We start from the raw sequence: 25,184 nt of genomic DNA, 5'->3' as shown, positions 1-25,184 counted from the left end.
CATTTGTAGTGTTTTTTTTTCTATTTACAGAAGTTCCAGTCTAGTTCACTGATGAAACAACACGTCATCATAATATAGAGATGGTGGCCGACAGATTGTACGGTTAAAGATGTGTTTGATACGTAGATAATTCCTATACAATGGTGTGATGAATGATTGCAGATACGTATGTTGTTTTGCCGGCATTGAAAGTGTTAAGATTGTGAGAAGCTGTGAGAAGTTGTGAGAAATGAGTGTGTGACCCCCCTCCCTCTCCCCTGTAGTGTGCTGTGTTTGGGAGGAGGAGGGGGGCTGACTGGGTGCAGTCTGCAGGGCTGATGAGACAAAGGGATTTCAATATGCACTGCTGATATATATATATCAGTAATGTCTACAAACCGAAATAAATTTCTTCTCTTTTGCGCATGCGCTGTTGTTGATAAAAGTTACGATATTTATGTGATCAGATTTCATGTGTTTTGATGTTAATTCAGATGTATTAAACTACAGATACTGTGAGACACGGGGTTTTGAAAATGTATGTGCCCCCCACCGTTCCCTTTTTATATATACAGTTTATTGGTTTGCAGTAATTAATGTTATCAGAGATAATATTTTTTGTTTTATTGAATAACTAACTACAATTGTTTTGTTTTTGATTTCACACATGAGTTGTGTCATTGTAAAGATCAAATGTATTTTCGTCAGGAAAAAGTCATTTTTGTTTCAGGCTGTTGCACATTACAGGGGGTTAAACTAGTGCCAGACTTTGTTATGTTGAGATGTAGTTTTGAACTCTGCTACATTACTTTCGCAGAGTCCACAAAGGGGGGAAGGGTGAAGGGACTGATCAGGTACAATTTTGGTTTGTTTTGAGTTAATTAATTTGGTTTCAGGAGATCTAAAAATGTGTAAGAGACCATCTCCCACCAGCAAATTTACACAGGAGGCAGAGGTGACGTCACTCACACGAGTCTTTATGGATTTAGATGAGGGAGAAGGCAAAACAAAAATTGTCTGGACATTGTTAATTTGATGTAAAGTTTTTGGGAATGTTTTCTTTTTATTTGTTTTTGTATTAAGCAAGTATTTGCAGAACCTGATAAAAGTGAGATTCTCAAAGTATTCTGGATTATCAGATGAGTGTGGAGAAGTGTATAACATTTGGTTTTATTTTAGAGGATGAAGACGCCACCCCTTTGAGATGTTCTATCTATATGTGACATGGGTTTTTAATGTAAATTTGTAATAAAGAGATTTTATTATACAGTATGTACAAGCCGGGATACGAGGCACCAGGTAAATTACCCAGAAACCACTCTCACCTTCTTGTTCATCTCAAGGAGTGGAGCTGGAGGTGCTCGCTGAGGCTTGTAACCTGGCAGAAGGTAAGACGGCCGACATTTACACTGACTCTGGGTACGCTTTTGGCATCGCCCACAATTATGGGCCCATTGGTAGTAGGAACTTTATTGGATCATCGGGTAAGCCAATTGAGAGAGCGAGAGAAGACAGAACTGACAACAAGGGTATGTGCGGCCAGGTATCAGTAAATTGGCTTGTCCCTGGATACAATAATGCCACCGCTAGGTTTGTAGCAGCCGGCGTGATGTGCGCACGGCATGACATAGGTAAAACAGCAAAGGTACCTGTGAAGCCCGGCCAGATTACCCGTCCCAGCGACTGCAGAACATACAACTACCCGAGGTAGAAGTGTATGACAAAGTGCTCATGTGTGTAGACCTGTTCTCAGGGGGGGCCTGAAGCCCGGCCTGTATTTTCCCCACTACAGACGTTGTGTGTAAGTGACAGGGGAACAATGTTATCCCAAGTATTGAACTGGTGTTTGTACAATGATAAGATGTCAGCAGTTCTCTAGACATTGTCCCAAGGTTAGTTTGATTAATAACTGTATTTAAGAAGGGTTGTGGGAATATTAAATATTGAGGTTAAGTTTTATGTAAAGTTCTGGACCAGCCTTAGCATTGGACTATTAGAGTCATGCGTCAGATAAAAGGTACAGAAGTGGGATATTCCCATTAGAAAACATTTTTATTTATTTATTTTTATTTTTGTTGTGAAAGGGAAATTTTAGAGCAGAGAATTCTGTGCAGTGTATATGTGTATGTATAGATATGTATATAAAGAAAGAGAATCAGTTTGTAAGTTTTAGTTACTGACCAGTGTGAACGTTTAATGTAAAGATGTTATTTGTTAATGTTTTTCTTCAATTGAATTATCTGATTAAGATCAATTAATGTTTATGCAATGAAAAAGCTTGTTCTCCACAGGAAGAGTCCAACTGGGAGCGGAAGGCGTGAGAACCAGATTCTAACAGAATGTGGACGGATAAAGGAAGGTGAACGGTGGCACCCAATTCACTCTTGATGGCACTTGTTTTGATGGTGTATGACCTCACATATGCCCCAAGACTGCAAGGATCGATTTGGTAAGATCTAATTGGTATGTCCCAGGTTTTACAGCTGTCGCTGCTAAATTCTGTTAGAGCTGTTTGATTTGCCTACAGAACAGTCCTGGCAGACCGGTGCCAACCTTATCATACCCGCCTCCCACGAAGAGAACCGACCTTGAGAGGCCTTCCCAGGTAGAACGAACCAGGTTAGAGTAAGAAAAAATAGGTTTAAGACGCTTGTCAGATAAACATGTGGAATCTGTGTATCTTTCTGTGAGGTGGAGATGTTCCAGGCAATCAGCTGAGATCAAGGTACAAATCCTGCTGAAAGGGTATCACCAAGTGCAAATGAAATGTACCCAATAATTACACATCTTCTAGGTGCCCTGTCCATTGTAACAGAGAAGTTTTTCCTTATATAAAGGTGTTTGATGTCATTTAGGGGCCTGACATTATTGTATGTACTTAGAACAACGTTTATAGTGTATGCGGATGATGTTATCACCAGATTAGTATTTATTTTAACAATTGACAAGAGTTGGGGGTCCCCAGCAATTGCCAGTAAATATGAACTAAAAGACTTTTAACACGATGAACTCCATCACTGAGATACGGCAGGCACAGCCTGAGCCAGTACAACGCGTTTATCATGAACTGACGGCAGTGTCACAATTCTAAGCGGCCGCCCAGACGAGTAACTTGCCAGAGGAAGAGTACAGATGCGGAGGGTTTGATAGTCACAATACAACTCCACTAATCCGCCTACGTGGGATCTCACCCCAGGCTCACAACATGAGGTGCTATGTACAGCCTGATGACGTAAACCAAAGGAGACGGTGTCGGACAGATGAGAAGGACCAAACCAAGTCCTGATGACATCAGCAAAGTAAAGACCAAAGACCTGAGTGAATCCGACAGCAGGATCAAGTGTTTTGATAAGTGACCAGGAGGGGGTAATAATAACTCCCCCACTGGACACCAACGTAGTCTGACTCCACAATTGTGTGGGTTACCCTGAGGGTGACAGTCAGTGAAGAGCAGAAGACAGGAGAAGAAGAAGATGATGGTGTACAGGACTGGCAATGAACTGATGGGACCCGAGACCTGAGGGTGATAGCATGAGATTGGTGATAGCATTATGTTATTAGCTGAGGCCCTATTGTTTATAATGTCTGAGGTTTATAATTATAATGTGTGTAAATATGCCACGGTGCTGCAAATTACAATCTGAGGAGTTTTATGTGAAGGTCACTGTGCTGCCCATGACCTGTCATATCTGCAGGGGTAAAGTCCCATTAGGACAGTAAGTGACAGTGCGACAATTATTACTGTTAATAAAAATGTAGACCGGATTAATATATATATATATATTACAACCAGCAGTGGTTTGTAGATTATATCAAGACAACCATCCTGTATCCAGAGGAGAATAGGGAAAGTTAGGACCACTCCGACACCTTGGAAGTCCAGGTACAAAGGGGGGTTACTCATCAGGAGTAGCTCGTCTCAAGCTGGTGAAGAAATCCAAAACCCCTACCCGCCTGGTTCGAGTGGTCAGTGGTAGGTTTCTAGGCAAGACTCAGGGATAGAGTAATAATATTTTTAGGGGGGACTGTCAGGGATCATTACTATGTATATTGTCTGAAAAATATTATCCTCACATATATGTATATACATTTCAGTTCTTTGTGTAATATACTGATATATATAACAAGTTCTTTGTTCATGTCGGACACACCTATGGAAGACACCGCCCCCTGGAATGCAAAGAGGAGTGTGCAGAAGAATGTATAGCAAAAGTTACAGCAGAAGAGCCAATGGAATTCAAGCAAGTCACACATCTATAGGGAGGGGCATGTGTCTTCTCTGTGTGTGTTTCTTTGTTCTGAATAAAGTTCAGTTGCTCCTGGCTGACATTGAAGCTGTACCTCAGACATTTGTGTGATGTACTTCTCTCCAGGCATGCCTTCAGCTTTCAATTTACAGAGGTGGTTATTCGGTGTGAAATACGGACCTGACACCATAAGGCGGACATAATAACAGTCTCATACAGTGCTACGTCTGCTTGTACATGGTATGACAACGATCCTATATGTCCACGGTGCTAACAACAAAACTAATCCAATGGTAAAGCTCATGTGGGTGTCTTTTAGCCTTGTAATAAACCCAATATCCTCCGTGTGTTCGCGTCCTAACAGATGATACGGTTATTCTGAGCAAAAATGTTGTTAATTGCAAAGAGCAGAGGAAGAGGAAGTCAGAGCAGATTGAATTATTCATTGCTCAGATTCTGGAAATTGGCTCCGTGTAACAATTAGACGATGTAGAGAAAGTTTTATAATTGTGGACAACGGGATGACGAAATACGTCAGTCTTAGGCCTCATGTGCACGGCCGCAATTTCCGGTTCGGCCGGCCACGGAGTGACAGCCGCGAATCGCGGGCTGTGCACATGGCCACGGCCATTATTTCCTATGAGCCTGGACCGCAGAACACGGCCGTAATAAGGCTTGCCTGTCCTTTCTGCGGTCCGGGCTCCGGGGCCATCCACGGACCGTGAAAACCACGGTCGTGTGCATGGCCCCATAGGAATGAATGGGGCCGCAATTCTCCCGTGGATTTTCGGGGGAATTGCGGCCGCAAAAGCATGTTCGTGTGCATGAGACCTTAATATATATATACATACACACACACACACACACACACCAATCACCATAATATTAGCGCCACCTGCCTAATGTTGTGTGGTCGCCCTCATGCTGCCAACACAGCTCTGCCACGTTGAGGCATGGACTCCACAAGACCTCTGAAGGTGTCCTGTGGTATCTGACACCAAGACGTTAGCAGCAAATCCTTTAAAAGGGCTATCCAACCACATCAACTTCACAGGTGATAAGTGTTTGATCGCCTGGGGTCCTACCACTGGGACCCCCACCGATCAAGAGAACTGGGGTCCCAAGTCCACTGAACGAACGACCACCGCACTGTTCGTTCAGGAGACTCAGGCCCATAGCAACTAGTCGAGGCTTTCACTTTTATAGTCTATCTTCTAAAATCTAAGAATTTAAATCCGATTGGTTTTGGAAATGATCTCCACCTCATATTTGTGCTTATTTTTATACATGGGGTCCTATGTATATCGGTTGGTTGGCACACTACACACGCCTGCCATTGTAAAACCCTGCGGCCGTTCAGCAATCGTCATGAATAGCCATATTGTGTAGCTATAGACATTTTTTGCTGAATTTGGCTCCGTTCCCATCTTGACGTGCCGATTCGTTTTCCTACAGCTCGCAAAAATAAACCCTTCAGACACCATCCCACCCTGGGCTGCGGATACTCTCCTAGAACAGATGAAATCTGAATTTTGTGGGATTTAATTTTGGCAAAGTGTAAACCGGTGAAAAACACATTCACACCCATAAAACAAACAGCGACCTATTTACAGGATGTGGCGAACTCTCCCCGCTGTACGTGAAATTATAATCTGTTTGCAAACATCATAATAATATTTAATTTACTATTTAACTGTTCAGACGCCGCAAGTATACCGGTGGCCATAAAATGTAGACCAACCAGAAATTCCTATTTTAACTATTGATTAGAGGATCCTAAACAATGACCTACATATCCTCTCCGACCATTGACTGCCCCATCTCCGCCTCTGTCGCAAATTGCGAAACGCAGCACTATTCTTCATGTTAAAATGGCAGAAACAGCAACAGAACCCAACAGATCCCATTACAAGTCAATAGGGTCCATTTTGCACCAGCGGCATCTGTCGTATGGTGGATCTCGCACTGCGCCCTGGCTTCCGTTATAAACGCCCAAAATCTTCTAATATGATAACGTTAAATACGGCGCTCACCGTGGTCACAGGCTACTTTCTGTTATCATTACGTAGCAATGACATGTCATCTATCTCCACATGATCAATCACTGGTCGCAGTGGTGACGTGTCGTCCATAATGATAACAAAAAGCAGTGAAGACAAAAATAAGTGGGAATGTGCAGGATCAGCGCCAAATTTCAAAGAATGGTAAGCATATTAGACATTTTTAGGTATCGGAAAATCACTTTAACAATGATGGCAACATATTCCCTTAATTCACACGACCTATTTACGGACGTAATTCGGGCATTTTAACCTCGTATTACGTCCGAAAAAAACGTCTCCAAAGCGTCGGCAAACATCTGCCCATTCATTTGAATGGGTTTTACGATGTTCTGTGCCGACGGTCATTTTTTTTACGCGCCGCTGTCAAAAGACGGCTGTCAAATTCACACACTGCAGTAATCATAGTTTTTTTTTTGCAATCTTAGGCTATGTTCACACGGGGTCTTTTGCCGAGTTTTTTGACGCGGAAACCGCGTCGCAAAACTCGGCAGAAACGGCCCGAGAACGCCTCCCATTGATTTCAATGGGAGGCGTCGGCGTCTTTTTCCCGCGAGCAGTAAAACTGCCTCGCGGGAAAAAGAAGCGACATGCCCTATCTTCGGGCGCTTCCGCCTCCGACCTCCCATTGACTTCAATGGGAGGCAGGAGAAAGCGTGTTTTCTGCCCGCGGCGCTCAATGGCCGCGGGCGAAAAACGGCGCGATCATTGCTATTCACACGGAGTATTTTGGGGGAGGAATATCTGCCTCAAAATTCCGTTTGGAGCTTTGAGGCAGATATTCCTCCCCCAAAATACTCCGTGTGAACATAGCCGAGAGTGCCCTATAGGTCGTGTTTCTGGAGCCCTGATCCTATAACTGCAGTTCCCATAGAAGCAGCTGTAGGGGAACATTTAAAAATAGAAAACAGCGACAAAACGACACTTATTAGGGGATGTTCACACGCTAAACAAAAAAACGGCTGTAAAATACGGAGCTGTTTTCAAGGGAAAACAGCCTCTGATTTTCAGCCGTTTAAGCATCGAGCTTTTTTTATGGGTTTTCGCGGCCGTTTTTGGAGCGTTTTTTCTATTGTCCCAATTTAAAATGGCTCTAAAAACGGCTCAAGACGTGACACTTCTTTTTATGCGCCGTTTTTTTCAAACGGCCTCGTAAAATTGCCCCGTCGGAACGTAATGCAGTTTTCCCATTGAAATCAATGGACAGATGTTTGGAGGCGTTCAGCTTCCGTATTTTCATCTGTTTTTTGGTGCGTTTACAGCCCGAAAAACAGCTGAAAATAAGCCATGTGAACATACACTTATGCCTCATGCACACGACCGTTGTGCCACTCTGGCAGTTTTTGACGGCATCCGAGTGGCACCCGATAGACTTCACGGACCCATTCACTTTAGCGGGTGAATCGGGTCCGTGAAAAATGTTCAGAGTCTCCGATCCGAGGAAAGATAGAACATGTCCTATCTTTCCTCAGATCACTGACAGGACTCGGACAGCGCACACGGTCAGGTGCATGAGGCGTTAGGATGAGGTGAATAAGATTTTATAAGGGATGTATGTCAAGAGTTTTCCCCCCTGCTGATGGTTTTCTTTTGGTGATATTACACTTACATATTAGGGAATTGCATATATAGCAACTACCTAATATACTTCTACAAAGGGGTCCACAAGAACCAGCCCCCTGTGCCCCCTGTGCGGCTTGTACAGGATAATGTTTATCAGGCCTCATTCATCAGCACTGTCTTTGTTGCCTATAGCAACCAATCAGAGCTCTGCTTTCATTTTACCTCAGCAGTGTAAGAAATGACGCCATTGTATCCCTCCCTGTCAGTCCAGCGTTACTCTTTGCGGAGGGCGGTCGTGTTGCGTGTGATTGCGTCCAACATCTCGTATTCGATTCAACAAATAATTGCGATACGGGAGGCGTATGTACGCACAGGCTCATCCAAAGGACTTTTCCATACCAGCAAAAAGCAATATATATAATTTAGTGCAAAAGTGGCGTAACACCGGATCTGTGGCGGATGCCAAAAACAAATAGTCAACTACGTGGTCAGATACCCGTGGTTGTTGCAGACGTCCAGAAGAGAATTATGAGAAGTCTGAGGGAATCGACGCAAAAATTACCCCAGCGGGCGCAAGTCAGCAAAACAACGTGTACTGAAAACACTTCATCTGAGAGGGGGGTAAACAGAAGCCTGTGGCGTATTGCAATTGGCTTCTCGATATGATGGTAGACCGTCATTCGGACCCGTTGCAATAGATCGTGTCCGATGAAGCGTGGTCACAGATAACCGCGTGCGTTAATTCACAGAACAACAATTACCGGCATACAGTAAATTTACACGAACTGCACCAACAGCCACTTCATGATGCAAAAATCTGTGTTTGGTGCGCGGTTATGGGAACGCGGATTGTGCGTACAATATTCTCTGATGTAAATGTGAACACAGCCGTGTACGTGGACGTCTTCGAGCTAATCAATACGGAGTTACCTCATCACGGGTGTGAATATTGCTTCTTTTAACAAGACGGGGCGACTTGCCGTATGTTGCACTTGTCACTGTGCAGGGTTCATTCGGCATTCACGTATGGCGAACAAGAGTTGTAGCCTCCGCGGTTACCGGACGTAACGGCGTGCGATTTTTACCTGTGGGGCCACCTGAAGAGAAAAGAGTTTATGAAACTAACCCCCAGGGATCTCTCCATTTAATAGAGCAGGACAGAAGCAGCGAAATCTAATTTCCTGCAACCGGATAGCATGATGTCCAGAGTACCTGCTGCGAAACGGAAGTAATACAGGCCGCCATAAACAGCTTCATGTGTCCTGTTGACCAACTTGCAAGGCAATGGCGGGGGAATGGAAAGTCTGGTTGTCTATAGTAGATATTCATCTTAATTTTTAATTGATATACCTGCATGGAAACACGACAACAGTGTAAAGTCTCGGGCTGTGGAGGTGACCTCTCATTTTGTGACACAGAATACCATTTTGTGATGTCATTTTGTGATCAAGATCAATATTTGGGGAGCACAGAGTAATATTTTGTGATGTACACGATCACAGCATTTCGTTTTGTGGACCTTTTATTCTTTTTTACTCGAATCATTCATGTTTTTTAGGTTGACAAAATGCATGTTTTACCAAAAAAAAAAAAGTTCTGCTCACAAAACCACGATACAATGACCTGCATGGCAGCCATAAACAAATACAATTTCAGGGATCGTCACAGGACAATGTCCATATCTGCAGCCTTATCTCAGCGGCGAGCGCGTCTGTAGCCGGTATTTGGAGCGGAGGGATGAGCGATGAGAAAACACTCATACATATGAATAGCAATGCTGACAAAGCCCTTACCAAAGATAGTACCGAGCATGGGGGAAAGGGAAATATATGTACAATAGGATACTGAAGTCTGCCATTTTGAGCGCTGCTATAATATTCAAGCAATTTACTGATACATAGTGATGACATAAGGGAAACTGTCAGCAGACTATTACTTGGTTTTATTTGCTTTGTGTATATATATGGAGCACCTTTCAGACCACTTTACAGTTTATTTATATATATAATTTACATAAAACAATGAGTCACTGTGTATATACATGATATTACTAACCTTGTACTGATCCCGAGTTACATCCTGTATTATACTCCAGAGCTGCACTCACTATGGAGTCTATATCACAGTCACTCCACCAGCAGAATAGTGAGTGGAGCTCTGGAGTATAATACAGGATACAACTCAGGATCAGTACAGGATAAGTAATGTAATGTATGTACAGAGTGACTCCACCAGCAGAATAGTGAGTGCAGCTCTGGAGTATAATACAGGATGTAACTCAGGATCAGTGCAGTATAAGTAATGTAATGTATGTACACAGTGACTCCACCAGCAGAATAGTGAGTGCAGCTCTGGGGTATAATACAGGATGTAACTCAGGATCAGTACAGGATAAGTCATGTAATGTATGTACACAGTGACTCCACCAGCAGAATAGTGAGTGCAGCTCTGGAGTATAATACAGGATGTAACTCAGGATCAGTACAGCATGAGTAATGTAATGTATGTACACAGTGACTCCACCAGCAGAATAGTGAGTGCAGCTCTGGAGTATAATACAGGATGTAACTCAGGATCCGTACAGGATAAGTAATGTAATGTATGTACACAGTGACTCCACCAGCAGAATAGTGAGTGCAGCTCTGGGGTATAATACAGGATGTAACTCAGGATCAGTACAGGATAAGTCATGTAATGTATGTACACAGTGACTCCACCAGCAGAATAGTGAGTGCAGCTCTGGAGTATAATACAGGATGTAACTCAGGATCAGTACAGGATAAGTAATATAATGTATGTACACAGTGACTACACCAGCAGAATATTGAGTGCAGCTCTGGAGTATAATACAGGCCGTAACTCAGGATCAGTACAGGATAAGTAATGTAATGTATGTACACAGTGACTCCACCAGCAGAATAGTGAGTGCAGCTCTGGAGTATAATACAGGATGTAACTCAGGATCAGTACAGGATAAGTAATGTAATGTATGTACACAGTGACTCCACCAGCAGAATAGTGAGTGCAGCTCTGGAGTATAATACAGGATGTAACTCAGGATCAGTACAGGATAAGTAATGTAATGTATGTACACAGTGACTCCACCAGCAGAATAGTGAGTGCAGCTCTGGAGTATAATACAGGATGTAACTCAGGATCAGTACAGGATAAGTAATGTAATGTATGTACACAGTGACTCCACCAGCAGAATAGTGAGTGCAGCTCTGGAGTATAATACAGCATGTAACTCAGGATCAGTACAGGATAAGTAATGTAATGTATGTACACAGTGACTCCACCAGCAGAATAATGAGTGCAGCTCTGGAGTATAATACAGGATGTAACTCAGGATCAGTACATGATAGTGTTTATAAGCCAAAACCAGGAGTGGAACCTACACAGAGAAAAAGTGTAATGCAGGGGTAGGCAACCTTCGATGTAAGGAATGACGCTAAAAATAAATATCTGAGATGAAGTACTGAACACCAGATTAGGGAGGGGGTGCACATAGAAGAGACCGTGGCTGCTGAACACTAGATAGGGGAGGAGGTGAACATAAGAAAAAGAGCTGCCAGAGATTTCCTTTGTGGGGGGACACATATAGGGGAAGCGCTGCTAGACATTGCATTGTAGGGGGGGCAAAGAAGCTTGAAATCTTTGCCACAGTGGCATCGATTACTCTTAGGCCGGACCTACGTTAGTGAATGGGGCCGTTCAGACTGTCAGTGAATTTCACGCAGTGTATGTGCGCTGCGTGAAACTCATGTCATGTCCTATACTTGCCCGTGTTTCGCGCAGCACGCACCTATTGAAGTCAATGGGTGCGTGCAAATCGCGCCCGGCACACGGAAGCACTTCCGGGTGCCGCGCATGATTCGCGCAACAGCAGTAAAAGACATGAATGAATGAAAACAGAAAAGTACCACGTGCTTTTCTGTTTGTGAACAGAAAACCAGAGTGTCATTATGATGCCGGCTGCGCGAAAATCACGCAGCCGCGCACCATATGTTGATGACACACGGACCTATATAATTCAATGTGGCCGTTCACACGGCCGTTGTTTCAACGGACCGTGTGAAGGGTCCGTGAGAAAATAGGACATTTCCTATTTTTTTACGCTTCGCGTCCCGCAGCGCAGAACACGGATGCACCTCGGACGTAAAAAACGGCGTTGATTACCAATAGAGAAAGCGGCACTTCATTATACGCTGGTCAACGCTGAACACCAGGAGAAAGAACGGTACAGCACACAACACAGCGCCGCCTAGTGTTCAGCGCCGACAAACAGAATAAAGCGCCGTTCTGCTAGCCTGGTGATCAGCGCTGCCAAGTTCATAATGAAGCGCCACTCATCTCCATGTGTTCAGCGCCACTGGACACTGGGAGAGCAGAGCGGGCAGTAATCCAGGCCCCACGTGCCAGGTTGCCGACCCCTGGTGTAATGGAAATATATGTACCTCTTATGTGTTTTGCATCCACTCCTGGTTTTGACTTACAAATACTGATCAAAAGTCTGGTGTGTGAACGTGGCCTAAGGGAGAGAGCAGCTACAAGGACGTTAAATTCCCAATGGCTGCTCTCCTCATCACCAATACCCCATCGATGGAGGAAACAAGTGGTGCCATGATGCCCCTTATCACATCTTGATAGCCTGTCTGCTTTCTCCATTGACTGAAAACACCAAGGACAGCAGCATCCGAGACGTGGATTTCCCTGCAGCTCTTGTATCACCTGTATTGTATTTTACCTGTAAATGGAGTGATTCAGGTAACTGAATAATATTAAGGTTCATAGCGTGATATGTTTACCTAAGGTCACCCTACAGGAACTACGCTGCTCATTGGCTTTTAAAGGGGAGGTGTGAGGCACCACATACACTCATTAGCCCAGTGATTCCCAAGCAGGGCTCCTCAGAACAGAGCACCAGGACCTGTCACACGTGGCGTAAAAATATGCCACAACATACGGAATAGTGCAGCAAATTACTTTTGCAGATTGTGGCGAATTTGATGCGTATTTCAGCGCGGCATTTCACCTGCCAATTAAGTTTATGATAAAAATTCTGCATCTCAAATCAAGAGGCCTTATAGCAGAATATACTAATTCTCCACACCCTAATTTGCATATTCATGGTAAAATATTTAAATTGTACAACGATAAAATATAAACCTCAGAAGAGAAGAGAAAGTTGGAGCCTGGGTTGTAGAATCTTAAGGATTTGGTCCCATATTTATTATTATTTTGGTCAAATTGTTATTAATACCCCCCATATCTTACCTCTGAACCCCAACATTTCAACCACCAGCCCTGACAGGGGACTAAGAGCGGTCAGGCAGGAAGCACTAGTGAAGCTTTTTAAGCGGGGACCCCAGATGTTTGTGCAACTTTGTAATGGAACCCCAATTGACCCCGGCTTACGTATCTGACAAGTGACCCCAAAAGAATAATTCTGAGCCCCAATCACAGTCCACACTTTTCACAGCTGTAATCTGCACCTAAAGCATAAAATAATGTATTACACTGCTGTATTATACCACTATATTCCACTACTATTGTATATTATATGGTTATATTACACTACTATATGATACTTCTAAGTTATACTATATTACACTGCTATATTACACCGCTATATTACACCTCTATATTACACTGCTATATTATACCTCTATATTACACTGCTATATTATACCTCTATATTACACTGCTATATTACACCTCTATATTACACTGCTATATTATACCTCTATATTACACTGCTATATTACACCTCTATATTACACTGCTATATTATACCTCTATATTACACTGCTATATTATACCTCTATATTACACTGCTATATTATACCTCTATATTACACTGCTATATTATACCTCTATATTACACTGCTATATTATACCTCTATATTACACTGCTATATTATACCTCTATATTACACTGCTATATTATACCTCTATATTACACTGCTATATTATACCTCTATATTACACTGCTATATTACACCTCTATATTACACTGCTATATTATACCTCTATATTACACTGCTATATTACACCTCTATATTACACTGCTATATTACACCTCTATATTACACTGCTATATTATACCTCTATATTACACTGCTATATTACACCTCTATATTACACTGCTATATTACACCTCTATATTACACTGCTATATTATACCTCTATATTACACTGCTATATTACACCTCTATATTACACTGCTATATTATACCTCTATATTACACTGCTATATTACACCTCTATATTACACTGCTATATTATACCTCTATATTACACTGCTATATTACACCTCTATATTACACTGCTATATTATACCTCTATATTACACTGCTATATTACACCTCTATATTACACTGCTATATTACACCGCTATATTACACCGCTATATTACACCGCTATATTACACTGCTATATTATACCTCTATATTACACTGCTATATTACACCTCTATATTACACTGCTATATTATACCTCTATATTACACTGCTATATTACACCTCTATATTACACTGCTATATTATACCTCTATATTACACTGCTATATTACACTGCTATATTACACCTCTATATTACACTGCTATATTATACCTCTATATTACACTGCTATATTACACCTCTATATTACACTGCTATATTACACCTCTATATTACACTGCTATATTACACCTCTATATTACACTGCTATATTATACCTCTATATTACACTGCTATATTACACCTCTATATTACACTGCTATATTATACCTCTATATTACACTGCTATATTACACCTCTATATTACACTGCTATATTATACCGCTATATTACACTGCTATATTATACCTCTATATTACACTGCTATATTACACCTCTATATTACACCGCTATATTACACTGCTATATTACACTGCTATATTATACCGCTATATTATACCTCTATATTACACTGCTATATTACACTGCTATATTATACCGCTATATTACACTGCTATATTACACCTCTATATTACACTGCTATATTACACTGCTATATTACACCTCTATATTATACCGCTATATTACACCTCTATATTACACCGCTATATTACACTGCTATATTACACTGCTATATTACACTGCTATATTATACCTCTATATTACACTGCTATATTATACCTCTATATTACACTGCTATATTATACCGCTATATTACACTGCTATATTATACCTCTATATTACACTGCTATATTATACCTCTATATTACACCGCTATATTATACCGCTATATTACACCTCTATATTACACCGCTATATTACACTGCTATATTATACCTCTATATTACACTGCTATATTATACCGCTATATTACACTGCTATATTATACCTCTATATTACACTGCTATATTATACCTCTATATTACACCGCTATATTACACTGCTATATTACACTATATTACACTGCTATATTACACCGCTATATTACACTGCTATATTATACCTCTATATTACACTGCTATAACACCGCTATATTACACTATATTATACCGCTGTATTACACTAATACATTACTCCGCTATATTACACTGCTATGTTATACCACTATATTATACTGCTACGTTACATTGTCATATTTCACTACTATATTATACCACTGTTATGCTACTAAATTATTACACTATATTATACCGCTATCTAATACATGCGACAAAACACTGGAATATTTACACATCCCCTTAGCTAGAGAATCTGGCAAAAAGATTGACTGCTGATACTGACACCTATAGTGCCATAAATGGCGGAGCGCCACAGGGCACCTGCGATCATTGCGCTAATTAATTCTCGATTTTGTGTGTTCATTAACACTGGTGGGATATACTACCCAGAAAATCCTGAATTTCACATACCATGATGGGAATATCTACATCTGATCCGAATAAGACATTAAACCTTTTGCTGACTAAATATTTTGTAAAAAAGTGTTGATCTAAGATACACCCAATACTTCCAGCACATTTCTGCAGAGGGCAAGATTAGCAAAAACAATTGCCACCTGTGCCCCTAAGCTACATAGTTCCAAATATTATTACCCCCGATCAGGTGCAAACAGGGAGTGTAACATCTTGAGGGAGCTGTGTGAATCAAACAGGAAATAAAAACGATATAAATGAACATTAATCCTCTTATAAATGATTTCATTTTGTAGCAAGAAACCTTCATTATGTGCGGTCAGTCCCTAAATACACCTTCTGTTGCCTTCTATCACCAAAAGCCCACAGGGGGCGTTAATTAACAACACTTGTGCCCCCTAGCTGCAGTAATGGGTATTGCAAATTCCAATTGTTATTGCCCTACAACCTTATGCCTTCTGGGGATATAACATATGAGGCAGCTATGTGCATCACATAAAAAACATTAATCATCAGAAACTTTAATATATTGTAGCAAGAAATATCCCTTCTACCAACACAGACACATTATCTATAGGAATGCTGTCATTCTTGTTACCCACCCAAAAAATTCCTGCAGAGGGCGCTAATTAGAGAGCACAATTAGCAACAGTGCCCTCTAGGTGCACTAGAGGGTACAGCAACTGAGCTCCAACTGCTATTAACCCTTGATTCCACCCTTGCCTTTCCTAACAAATCAATTATACAAATTATAAAAAACCCAAGACCCATAAGTCAGTCCTTACCTGATCCTACTCAGCACTCACAGACAGGTTGTCCTTGAACCCTTTCTCTTCCTGCAAGCAAAACTATGCCTGGGAACGATCTTATCTGTGCAATTTAATCACTGACGATCTTTGCACCCAAGTGAGAGCTTTACAATGCAGATTGAACTGTAGGATCCAGCACATGCACAAGACTGGGAGTTGTCTACACGCAGCAGCTTCAAGTCAAAGTTCTTTTTTTCTATTATATTTTTAACTCCCATTTCCTTCCTTCCTCTTGAGACTCAATGCAACATGAAGCCCTGAGAGATGAGCTGATAACTGGGCTCACAGCTTGCACATCACAGGCAGGATTTGTATGAGGGATGTAATCTACAAATGCATGAGAAGTGGGGGGTGCTGGTATAAGGTGGGGGTGCTCTGTGCTCACCTGGAGTAGGGGGATCCTGGAATTATTGCCTCCTTCCCTGGGTCAGTGCTGCTGCTTCTACTGCTGATCAGTGTGATCTGCGCTTTCCAGAGCTTGTAATACTGGGTCAAGGGTGGGAGAGAAATGACTACAGTATGTGCAAGGCAGAGAGAGAGAGAGCTGGAGAGAGAGGAAGAGACAGAGGGAGACCTTGATCCAGAGCAGCACAGAAGAGACAGCCTATACAGAGCTGGAGTGCTCAGGGCTGCGCACACTGTAGTACAGGCAGAGGGAGCTTGTGTGCACAACAGGGGGACCCAACACCAGCAGAGGAGGTGCCACACACTGCACAACCCAACTAAACAGGGTGCTGGGGATCACTGGGGGCTGCTGCTTCATCTACACTGGGAGCAACTGGTTTTACTGGTTATTTCATGCATTGTAAAGTATAGAAAATATTAGGATACTTCCGTGTAAAAATAGTCTGCAAATTACACATTGTCATAATAGACAAGAGCAAATCCTAAATAATAATAATAAATACTACAAATAATACATACAAAAGTTGTAGTTAAAAATCATAATAATAAAATAGATACATAATAAAAAAATATATAAGTAAATAAATATGAAATGCAGAAATACATTTTATGATTTGTGAATTTATTATTATTGGTGTATTTATATGTATTGTTTTTATTATGTATTTATTATTATCATTTATTTTTGCATATAGTAATAATATCCTATATTCTAGCGGAACACTTTCATATAAGAAAAAGTTGCTTTAGAATGTTAGACTTCAATCTATTATTTTTTTATGGACTGATTATTATTATTGTTATTTATATTTTTTATATTATTTCTGTATGTGTAATTAATATTTTATTAATGTATTTATATATATTTTTTATTATTTTTCATATTTATTATTATTTACTTTTTTATTGTAATAATTTTGTATATTCACGTTGCTTTATAATATTAAACATTACAATTCTGATTTATTGACGTATTTATTATTGCACATAATGTTACATATTGGTGGTCGGGTATTGATGTCTCAGCCGTGTGACCGATATGTAGTAACGCTCCACTATGTATGACGGCAGGTACAATAGACAGGTGCTGTATTTTTCCGGTTTATATACTTGAAAATATTGCAAAACAGTCGCAGAATGATCGTCACGTGGAATTTTCCAAGTCTGAATTACAACTTTTCCCACCAAAGACTGTTATTATTAAGAAGGAGGGGTTAAAGGAGTTGTCTGCTTTTTACTATCCCTTTTTGTTAGAGGGGTACCCCAACCATAAGCTGATCACAGTGTGTTCTGTTTCCTGGACCCTCAGCGATCAGCTGTAATCTGCAGGCGATCCAGCAACAAATATTCAATTCCCCTGCAGCGCCACCACAGGAGAAATGAAGCATTACACAGTTCCCATTGAAATCACTGCCCTGTCCATGTAATGCACAGACATACTGTGTCCTCCAGAGAGAGAGACTTTTTTTAGGTCGGTCTTTGCTCTTGTTGATGAAGGTCCGAACAGGGGACCCCCTTTAATGGCCGGCCTATGGTACACAAGTCTTCTGAGATGTAAAAATAAGAGGAAATTAACCTTGAACTGATTAACAGTTAACATAAAGCTCTGCAAATCCATTACTTTTATTATTATTATTATTATTATTAAGCGACTTTCTGGATATGTGCTGATCCTCAAATCGTCCATCTGTCTAGTTGAAGAGAATCTCTGGTTTAGAGGCACTTTGAAGCCTAACTCCATGACAGCTATTGCATTCACATAGTATAATAGTATTAGGGTATGTGCACACACACTAATTACGTCCGTAATATACGGACGTATTTCGGCCGCAAGTACCGGACCGAACTCAGTGCAGGGAGCCGGGCTCCTAGCATCGTAGTTATGTACAATGCTAGGAGTCCCTTACTGAAAACATGATTACAGTACGGGACAGTTGTCCTGCAGAGAGGCAGGGACTCCTAGCATCGTACATAAGTATGATGCTAGGAGCCCGGCTCCCTGCACTGAGTTCGGTCCGGAACTTGCGGCCGAAATACGTCCGTATATTACGGACGTAATTAGTGTGTGTGCACATACCCTTACTATGTTTATTTCTGTTTTACATCCCCTTTCCCCCTCCAGAATGTTCATCAGGATTTGGCTGTTCATTTTGCCTTGCAACCACATGACTTCCTATTTGGGTGACCACTTTTTGACTACATGCGGCTACACGTACATAAGTGGTCATAGAAAGTCATTTCTGCTGTATAACAGACTGCCTCTCCATGCTGCACAGACTTGTTTTAGATCTGTAATACTCCGGTGACAAGTATAAGAACTTTTTCTTAGAACTCACACAACTTCAGGACCTTATCCTCCAAATTCAGTGCCTGACCTCACAAATGCTCTTGTGGCTGAATGGCCAAGAATCCCTGCAACCATGTTCCAAAATCTAGTGGATATCCTTCCCAGAACAGACCAACTCCATAATAATGCCCATGAAATGTTCAACACACACAAATGGAGGTGGTGTTCAGGGGTGCACATACTTCTCCCTGTGTATTGTATACGAGTAAGTTCAAGGGATTCTCTCAACTATTAACATATGATAGCATATTGATTGGATATGCCATCAATGTCTTGTCAATGCGGTCTGACTGCCCCATTCACTTCACTTGGCTGCAATTCCACACATGGCCTGTTTGAGGGTGGCGCTGTTTCATAAAAAAGACAAGGTGGACACTGTGCTTTACCTAGCATCATGGCTCCTTCTATGTACTAGTTGGGGTCACCGCAGTCAGACCAATCACAATGACAGAACATATCTATTCAGTAATAGTTGGGGAACCCTTTAGGGCATTAAGTGTCTGATCATTTTATACTTATTTGCAATATCCCTCAATTATCCCCCATGGGCATTGTATTGCGCTGTCATTATTGGTCCCTGTATGGTGATATTATTTGACCTCTATAGCACTTTGTGTGGACACTGAACACGTGCAGCGTTAGCGCCGGTGTGTACGCAGCCAGTAACACTACAGCCCACAATGTCGCCTTTTTTCACCACATATAATTAGGATTTAAATGACCCATTCATTGTATATTAGGAAGAAGTAAAGCTATTTTTACCGTAAAAGAGCGGCTTCTGGGAGCGTTTTCCAGATAATTACTACACTGTCCAGCGTTTAACCGCTTCTCTATTTCAAGACCTATAATTGTCAACCCGGCAGAAGAAGGCGAGAAGCTCAATGCGTCTTCTGATTATTACCACAGAAATGTGGAATCAGCGGCTTAATGGTGGAATGAACATTTCCAGAATCACAGAGATGATGTGAAGTTTTTACATACCATATATTTAGGCGACCCCTCTCGGCCAATCAGATCCACCCTGAGGGTTCACTGTTTTTTGTATTTTTGGAAATCGAACAAATAATCCCTCTCAACCAAGAGACGTGTCTTTCAAGCCCATATATCTACTGCCAAGTTGTTGAAACTTCCATACAGTTATATCTATTTCTGGGAAAGCTGAGTGACAACCAATATGGCTGCCATTAAAGGGGTATTCCCATTTCAAGCATTTATGGCATATCCATAGACGCCTGCTTAACGCTTGTTACGTCAGCGTCAATGGAGAGATTCTCCTGTTTCCGTAACTCCCATAGACTTTAATTGAGAAAACCCACTCACGCATGCGGCCACTTCTGCATTCCGCCTCTGTCTAGATGTGGCTTTCACTACCTAGCCTTATAGAACGACGGTCCGGGTCCCGTCTTCTGGATAGGTGGGGGTCCCTAACTACCATGCATTTATGACATCATTTGCAAATAATGTTTTTTACTGATCTCATCACGAAAAATCTTCTTTTTTTTCATCCCGCCCCTTTAAATTGGCAGCAATTGTATGATTCCACACAGGACAAGCCTGAACTATCCTCCTCCTTATACTGTTTCAACGCCTACTGTAATGAAGACGGAGTATTTGACAAGTCTCCAGCGTTAGCCGCCAGGATAAAATGCAGTAAATACGGTGCAATTATGACGTCTTTGTAATCCACCGGCAGCAGATTTGTGGTTTGTAGAGATTATGACAAGGATTGGAAAAAACATCGCAGAATTAAAGTGAGGGGAGTCTGAACACTTACAATATTCCACCTTAAAGAGAATTTCCCCCTTAAATCAAGAATTCTCCAGTAAATACAATGTTAATATCCTACTCATCTGTTTCTTGGTTACATCTGTTTCTGTAAAAGTTAAATTATCACCCAGCTTTCCCAGACTCCGGAATGGCAAATATCCTAGCTATTGAATGATACACGCTCATATCCACCATCTCAGACTTTGGAAAACTTGTGAGAGCTATGAAGAGGACCATATTACTTATCATCCAGCTTTCCCAGAGACAGATACAACTAAGAAATGACCGGAACTTTACAGAAGAGGACGCCTGCAGGACTGTGGGGGAAATGCTCTAGATGCTCATTGAAACCCTATTTAATTTAGAAAAAAAAAACAAAATCCAGGACTCAGACTTTCCACAGACTGTGCGGAGTCCCCAGTGGATTTCTGAGGTCAGGTCCAGTATAAAGCAGCTTCAGTTCTCTGTTTTTGCGCCTGTAGATCCAGCGGCAGTGGACACAGTCATGTCATGCAGTTTCTTGGCCCCTGTCTGACTACTGACCTATTTTAAAAGAGTGACTGAACTTTTACCAAACTTTTGATATGTTATAGAGATGAAGTTTTGATCGGTGAGGGTCCGGTGCGGAGACCCCCATCATTGCTGAAACCAAGGTGCAGAAGCGCTCATCTGATACCCTGCACTTTTAGCTGCGATCCACGGCTCACATTGAACGTCTATGAGTCCTTCACCCTAAAGAGGAGCAACGATCACAGGCAAAGGTGCAGGGTATCAGCTGAACGGTTCTGCACCGCCGATCAAAACTTCTAAAATGTCTCTGTAACATATCAAAAGTTTTGTGTAATTACGCTTAAGGGGGAACATTAAATGGGACTTGCACAGGATAGTAATGCAGTCAAACTTGCCAACTTTTGAGAAGGGAAATCAGGGCGATTCCGAAAAGCAGTGCCTGCACATTTTAATTTTTTTACAGGATGCCCCCGCTTATTTATACACATGCCCCCCAAAATAATGGCACTTGAATCACAAATAGTGCACATGACCCCTTCATCAAAACCCAAAACAAATACAGACCCTTGAGAAATACAGACCCCTAAACTAATAGACTTCAGGTCTCCTAAAGTAATACTAACCCCAGACTAGACCCCTAAACAAATACAGAACATAGACTAGACCTCCGAAAATAAATACACCAGACCCTTAAATAGACCCCAGACCAGACCCCTGAACTAATACAGACACCAGACAAGGCTTCCTAAATTAATACAGACCGCAGACCAGACCCCTAAACTAATACAGACCCCAGACCAGATCCCTAAAGTAATACAGACCCCAGACCAGACCCCTAAACTAATACAGACCCCAGACCAGATCCCTAAAGTAATACAGACCCCAGACCAGACCCCTAATCTAATAAGACCCCAGACCAGACCTCTAATCTAATACAGACCCCAGACCAGACCTCTAAACTAATACAGACCCCAAACCAGACCCCTAAACTAATACAGACCCCAGAAAAGACCCCTAAATTAATAGACCCCAGACCAGAGCCCTAAACTAATACAGACCCCAGACCAGAGCCCTAAACTAATACAGACCCCAGACCAGAGCCCTAAACTAATACAGACCCCAGACCAGACCTCTAAACTAATACAGACCCCAAACCAGACCCCTAATCTAATACAGACCCAAGACCAGAGCCCTAAACTAATACAGACCCAAGACCAGACCCCTAAACTAATAGACCCCAGACCAGAGCCCTAAACTAATACAGACCCAAGACCAGACCTCTAAACTAATATAGACCCCAAACCAGACCCCTAAACTAATACAGACCCCAGACCAGACCCCTAAACTAATACAGACCCCAGACCAGACCCCTAAACTAATACAGACCCCCAGACCAGACCCCTAATCTAATACAGACCCAAGACCAGACCCCTAAACTAATACACTCTAGACCAGACCCCTAATCTAATACAGACCCCAGACCCCCAGATGTGCACATACTCATGGCGTATAGGCTCATTTTAGCAGTAAGGCCAACCAGCAAAACATCACGCGACATCATTGCCTTCCTGTCAGCTGCTCATATTGGCCGCGAGCTGTGATGTAGATATTTTATTAAAAGTCTTCTTGCCCCTGGATAGGAGGTGTAACTGCACCAGCAGGGGGCCAGAGTTTGATTTTTGTGATGATCATCATCTTTAATCTATGTACACACCTGGCCAAAATTATTATTGTGCTTTCTTATATATATTTATCACTTGTGTTCAGTTCCCAAATAAAGCCCCCCCCCCCCCCCCCCCCACCACAAAAAATATTAACCCTTCCTGAACTGTTCAGGGTTTACAATGGCCATATTGAACCCGTGTGCCAGATGCTGGGAACATTCATTTCAAGCGGCATTGTGATGTAAATGTGACCTTTCCCATAAATAACCTATTCCTTACAGTGACACTTCTGTAACTCTACACAAGAAGTACGGCACAGACAGTACTTTGGCGGGGAGGCAGGGACTTCTAGGTAACTATGATGCCAGGAGCCCGGCTCCCTGAACTGTGGTCAGTCCGGGAAATACGGCCAACACACGCTCTGTATGTCACGGGCCGAACACGGCCGTCTGAATGCAGCCGAAGCTTTATTAGAGGGGTATTCCCAGAATCGACAATTATTATCTATCCAAACAAAAGGGGACAAACATCTGATGGTTGGGGGCCCCACCGCTGGGAACCCCATCGATTATGAGAACGGAGGTCCCTAACCTCAGTGAGGAGGACTTTGCATAGAGCGGCGGTCACGCATGCGCACACTTCACTGTGGGGGGTGCAGTGAGGAGGATCTGGGGTTCAGGACCCCCATTTTTGTGATCGGTGGCGCCCCCAGCAATCAGTTAATTATCACCTATTCTGCGGAGTTTGCTAAAGCTTTCTGGGATATTAAACTGTGCAATAAACTTATCTTACCTATTCCACCCTCTTCCCACCTCCAGTCTCGTGAGCTGAGTCCCCTGACACTTTTGTTGCCCGCTCATGTGATATAAAAACACGTCAGGTGACTGCTGGCTGCAGTAGTAACATCAGTATGGACGGAATGCAATTAGCACCTGTGGTCACCTGACGTGTTGTCACAATGTACACCACGTTAATGTGCACGGAGGAACTACAAGAGCGCCGTGTGATCGGAATGGAATGAGGTAAGTATATTGCACTATTCAGTATTTGGGCTTCCCTTTAGGAGACTTATATAGTGTAACACGCAGAGTATCGCAGGCTAAGAGCCCCGTAATGCAGCCCAGAAGACGGAGGAGATTTTGGCTTGTGGTCGAGGGAATGGCTGACATTTTATCCAGATGGACTTTGTATGAAACAGAATCTTTTGTGACTAATGTAAATCTGGGACTCGCCTGGCACAACGCCGTCTCATTGTTTCCTGCCATTTATTGCCACTTTCATCTCAGAAGAAATAACAGCCTGCGTAAGAGATCGGCCTGGAAATGGCGTAGCCCGCTATTATCATATCCCTTCAGAAGGAACGTGTCAGCTCAGTCCGCCAGCAAAGAAAACATTGTCGACGGTGTGGAATGAAGCTATGAATAGAGAGCGAACCAACCGTGGCGGATCGGGAAAAGCTTTATCGCGGTAGAATCGAGGACACGATAAAATTGAGGGTTAAAACAACCGTCTCACGACCTTTATGTTTCCGTATAAGGGTAAAAGTTGCAGAATTCTTGACATTAACCCTCAACTTTTCCCCTCATAGGCAAACATGGAGGTCGTACGATGGTAACCTGCAATTTTACCACAACCGTCGCATGAGAGACTTGCGACAATTACCAGAATTTAGACCATGACGACTGCGGTAAAATCATGGGGTTACCCTGATCGTTGGGTGAACTTATAGGGGGAAAAATATGTGGGCAACTGGCGACCATCGAATGAATTCCAATCTTATTGACATTATTGCTATTAACACGCAATTTTTTTTACCCTTATAGGGAAATATTGTGGTCGTGCAAAATAGTCGCGGCTGACTTGTGACCATTGCAAGAATTCAAGCATTGTCGGAGTTGTTGAGATTATTGTGCAACTTTTTTTTCCAAAACTTTGAGGTTG

The 25,184-nt window shown here is 42.1% G+C and overlaps 1 protein-coding gene across 3 annotated transcripts in view; it reads right to left on the bottom strand.

Annotated features, from left to right (window-relative positions):
* The window catches only part of LBHD2 (LBH domain containing 2), a 44,403-nt gene extending 27,384 nt beyond the window's left edge, over window positions 1–17,019 (bottom strand). The window contains exon 1 of one of the 3 annotated variants that reach the window (XM_075844269.1): window positions 16,936–17,019. Coding sequence is in view for 1 of the 3 variants with exons in the window: in XM_075844267.1 (XP_075700382.1) it covers window positions 8,072–8,097 (26 nt within the window). In the remaining 2 variants the exon portion in view is untranslated. Of the gene's footprint in view, window positions 1–8,071; window positions 8,113–16,526; window positions 16,889–16,935 lie in introns of those variants that run through there. The other 2 variants (XM_075844271.1, XM_075844267.1) reach the window with 2 other exon arrangements.
* Between the last annotated feature and the right edge of the window lie 8,165 nt (window positions 17,020–25,184).

This window comes from Rhinoderma darwinii, chromosome 12 (genome assembly GCF_050947455.1).
Source record: "Rhinoderma darwinii isolate aRhiDar2 chromosome 12, aRhiDar2.hap1, whole genome shotgun sequence".
NCBI classification, from domain to species: domain Eukaryota; kingdom Metazoa; phylum Chordata; class Amphibia; order Anura; family Rhinodermatidae; genus Rhinoderma; species Rhinoderma darwinii.
The sequence above is the reverse complement of the archived record's forward strand: the minus strand, read 5'-3'. Positions and strand labels throughout refer to the sequence as shown.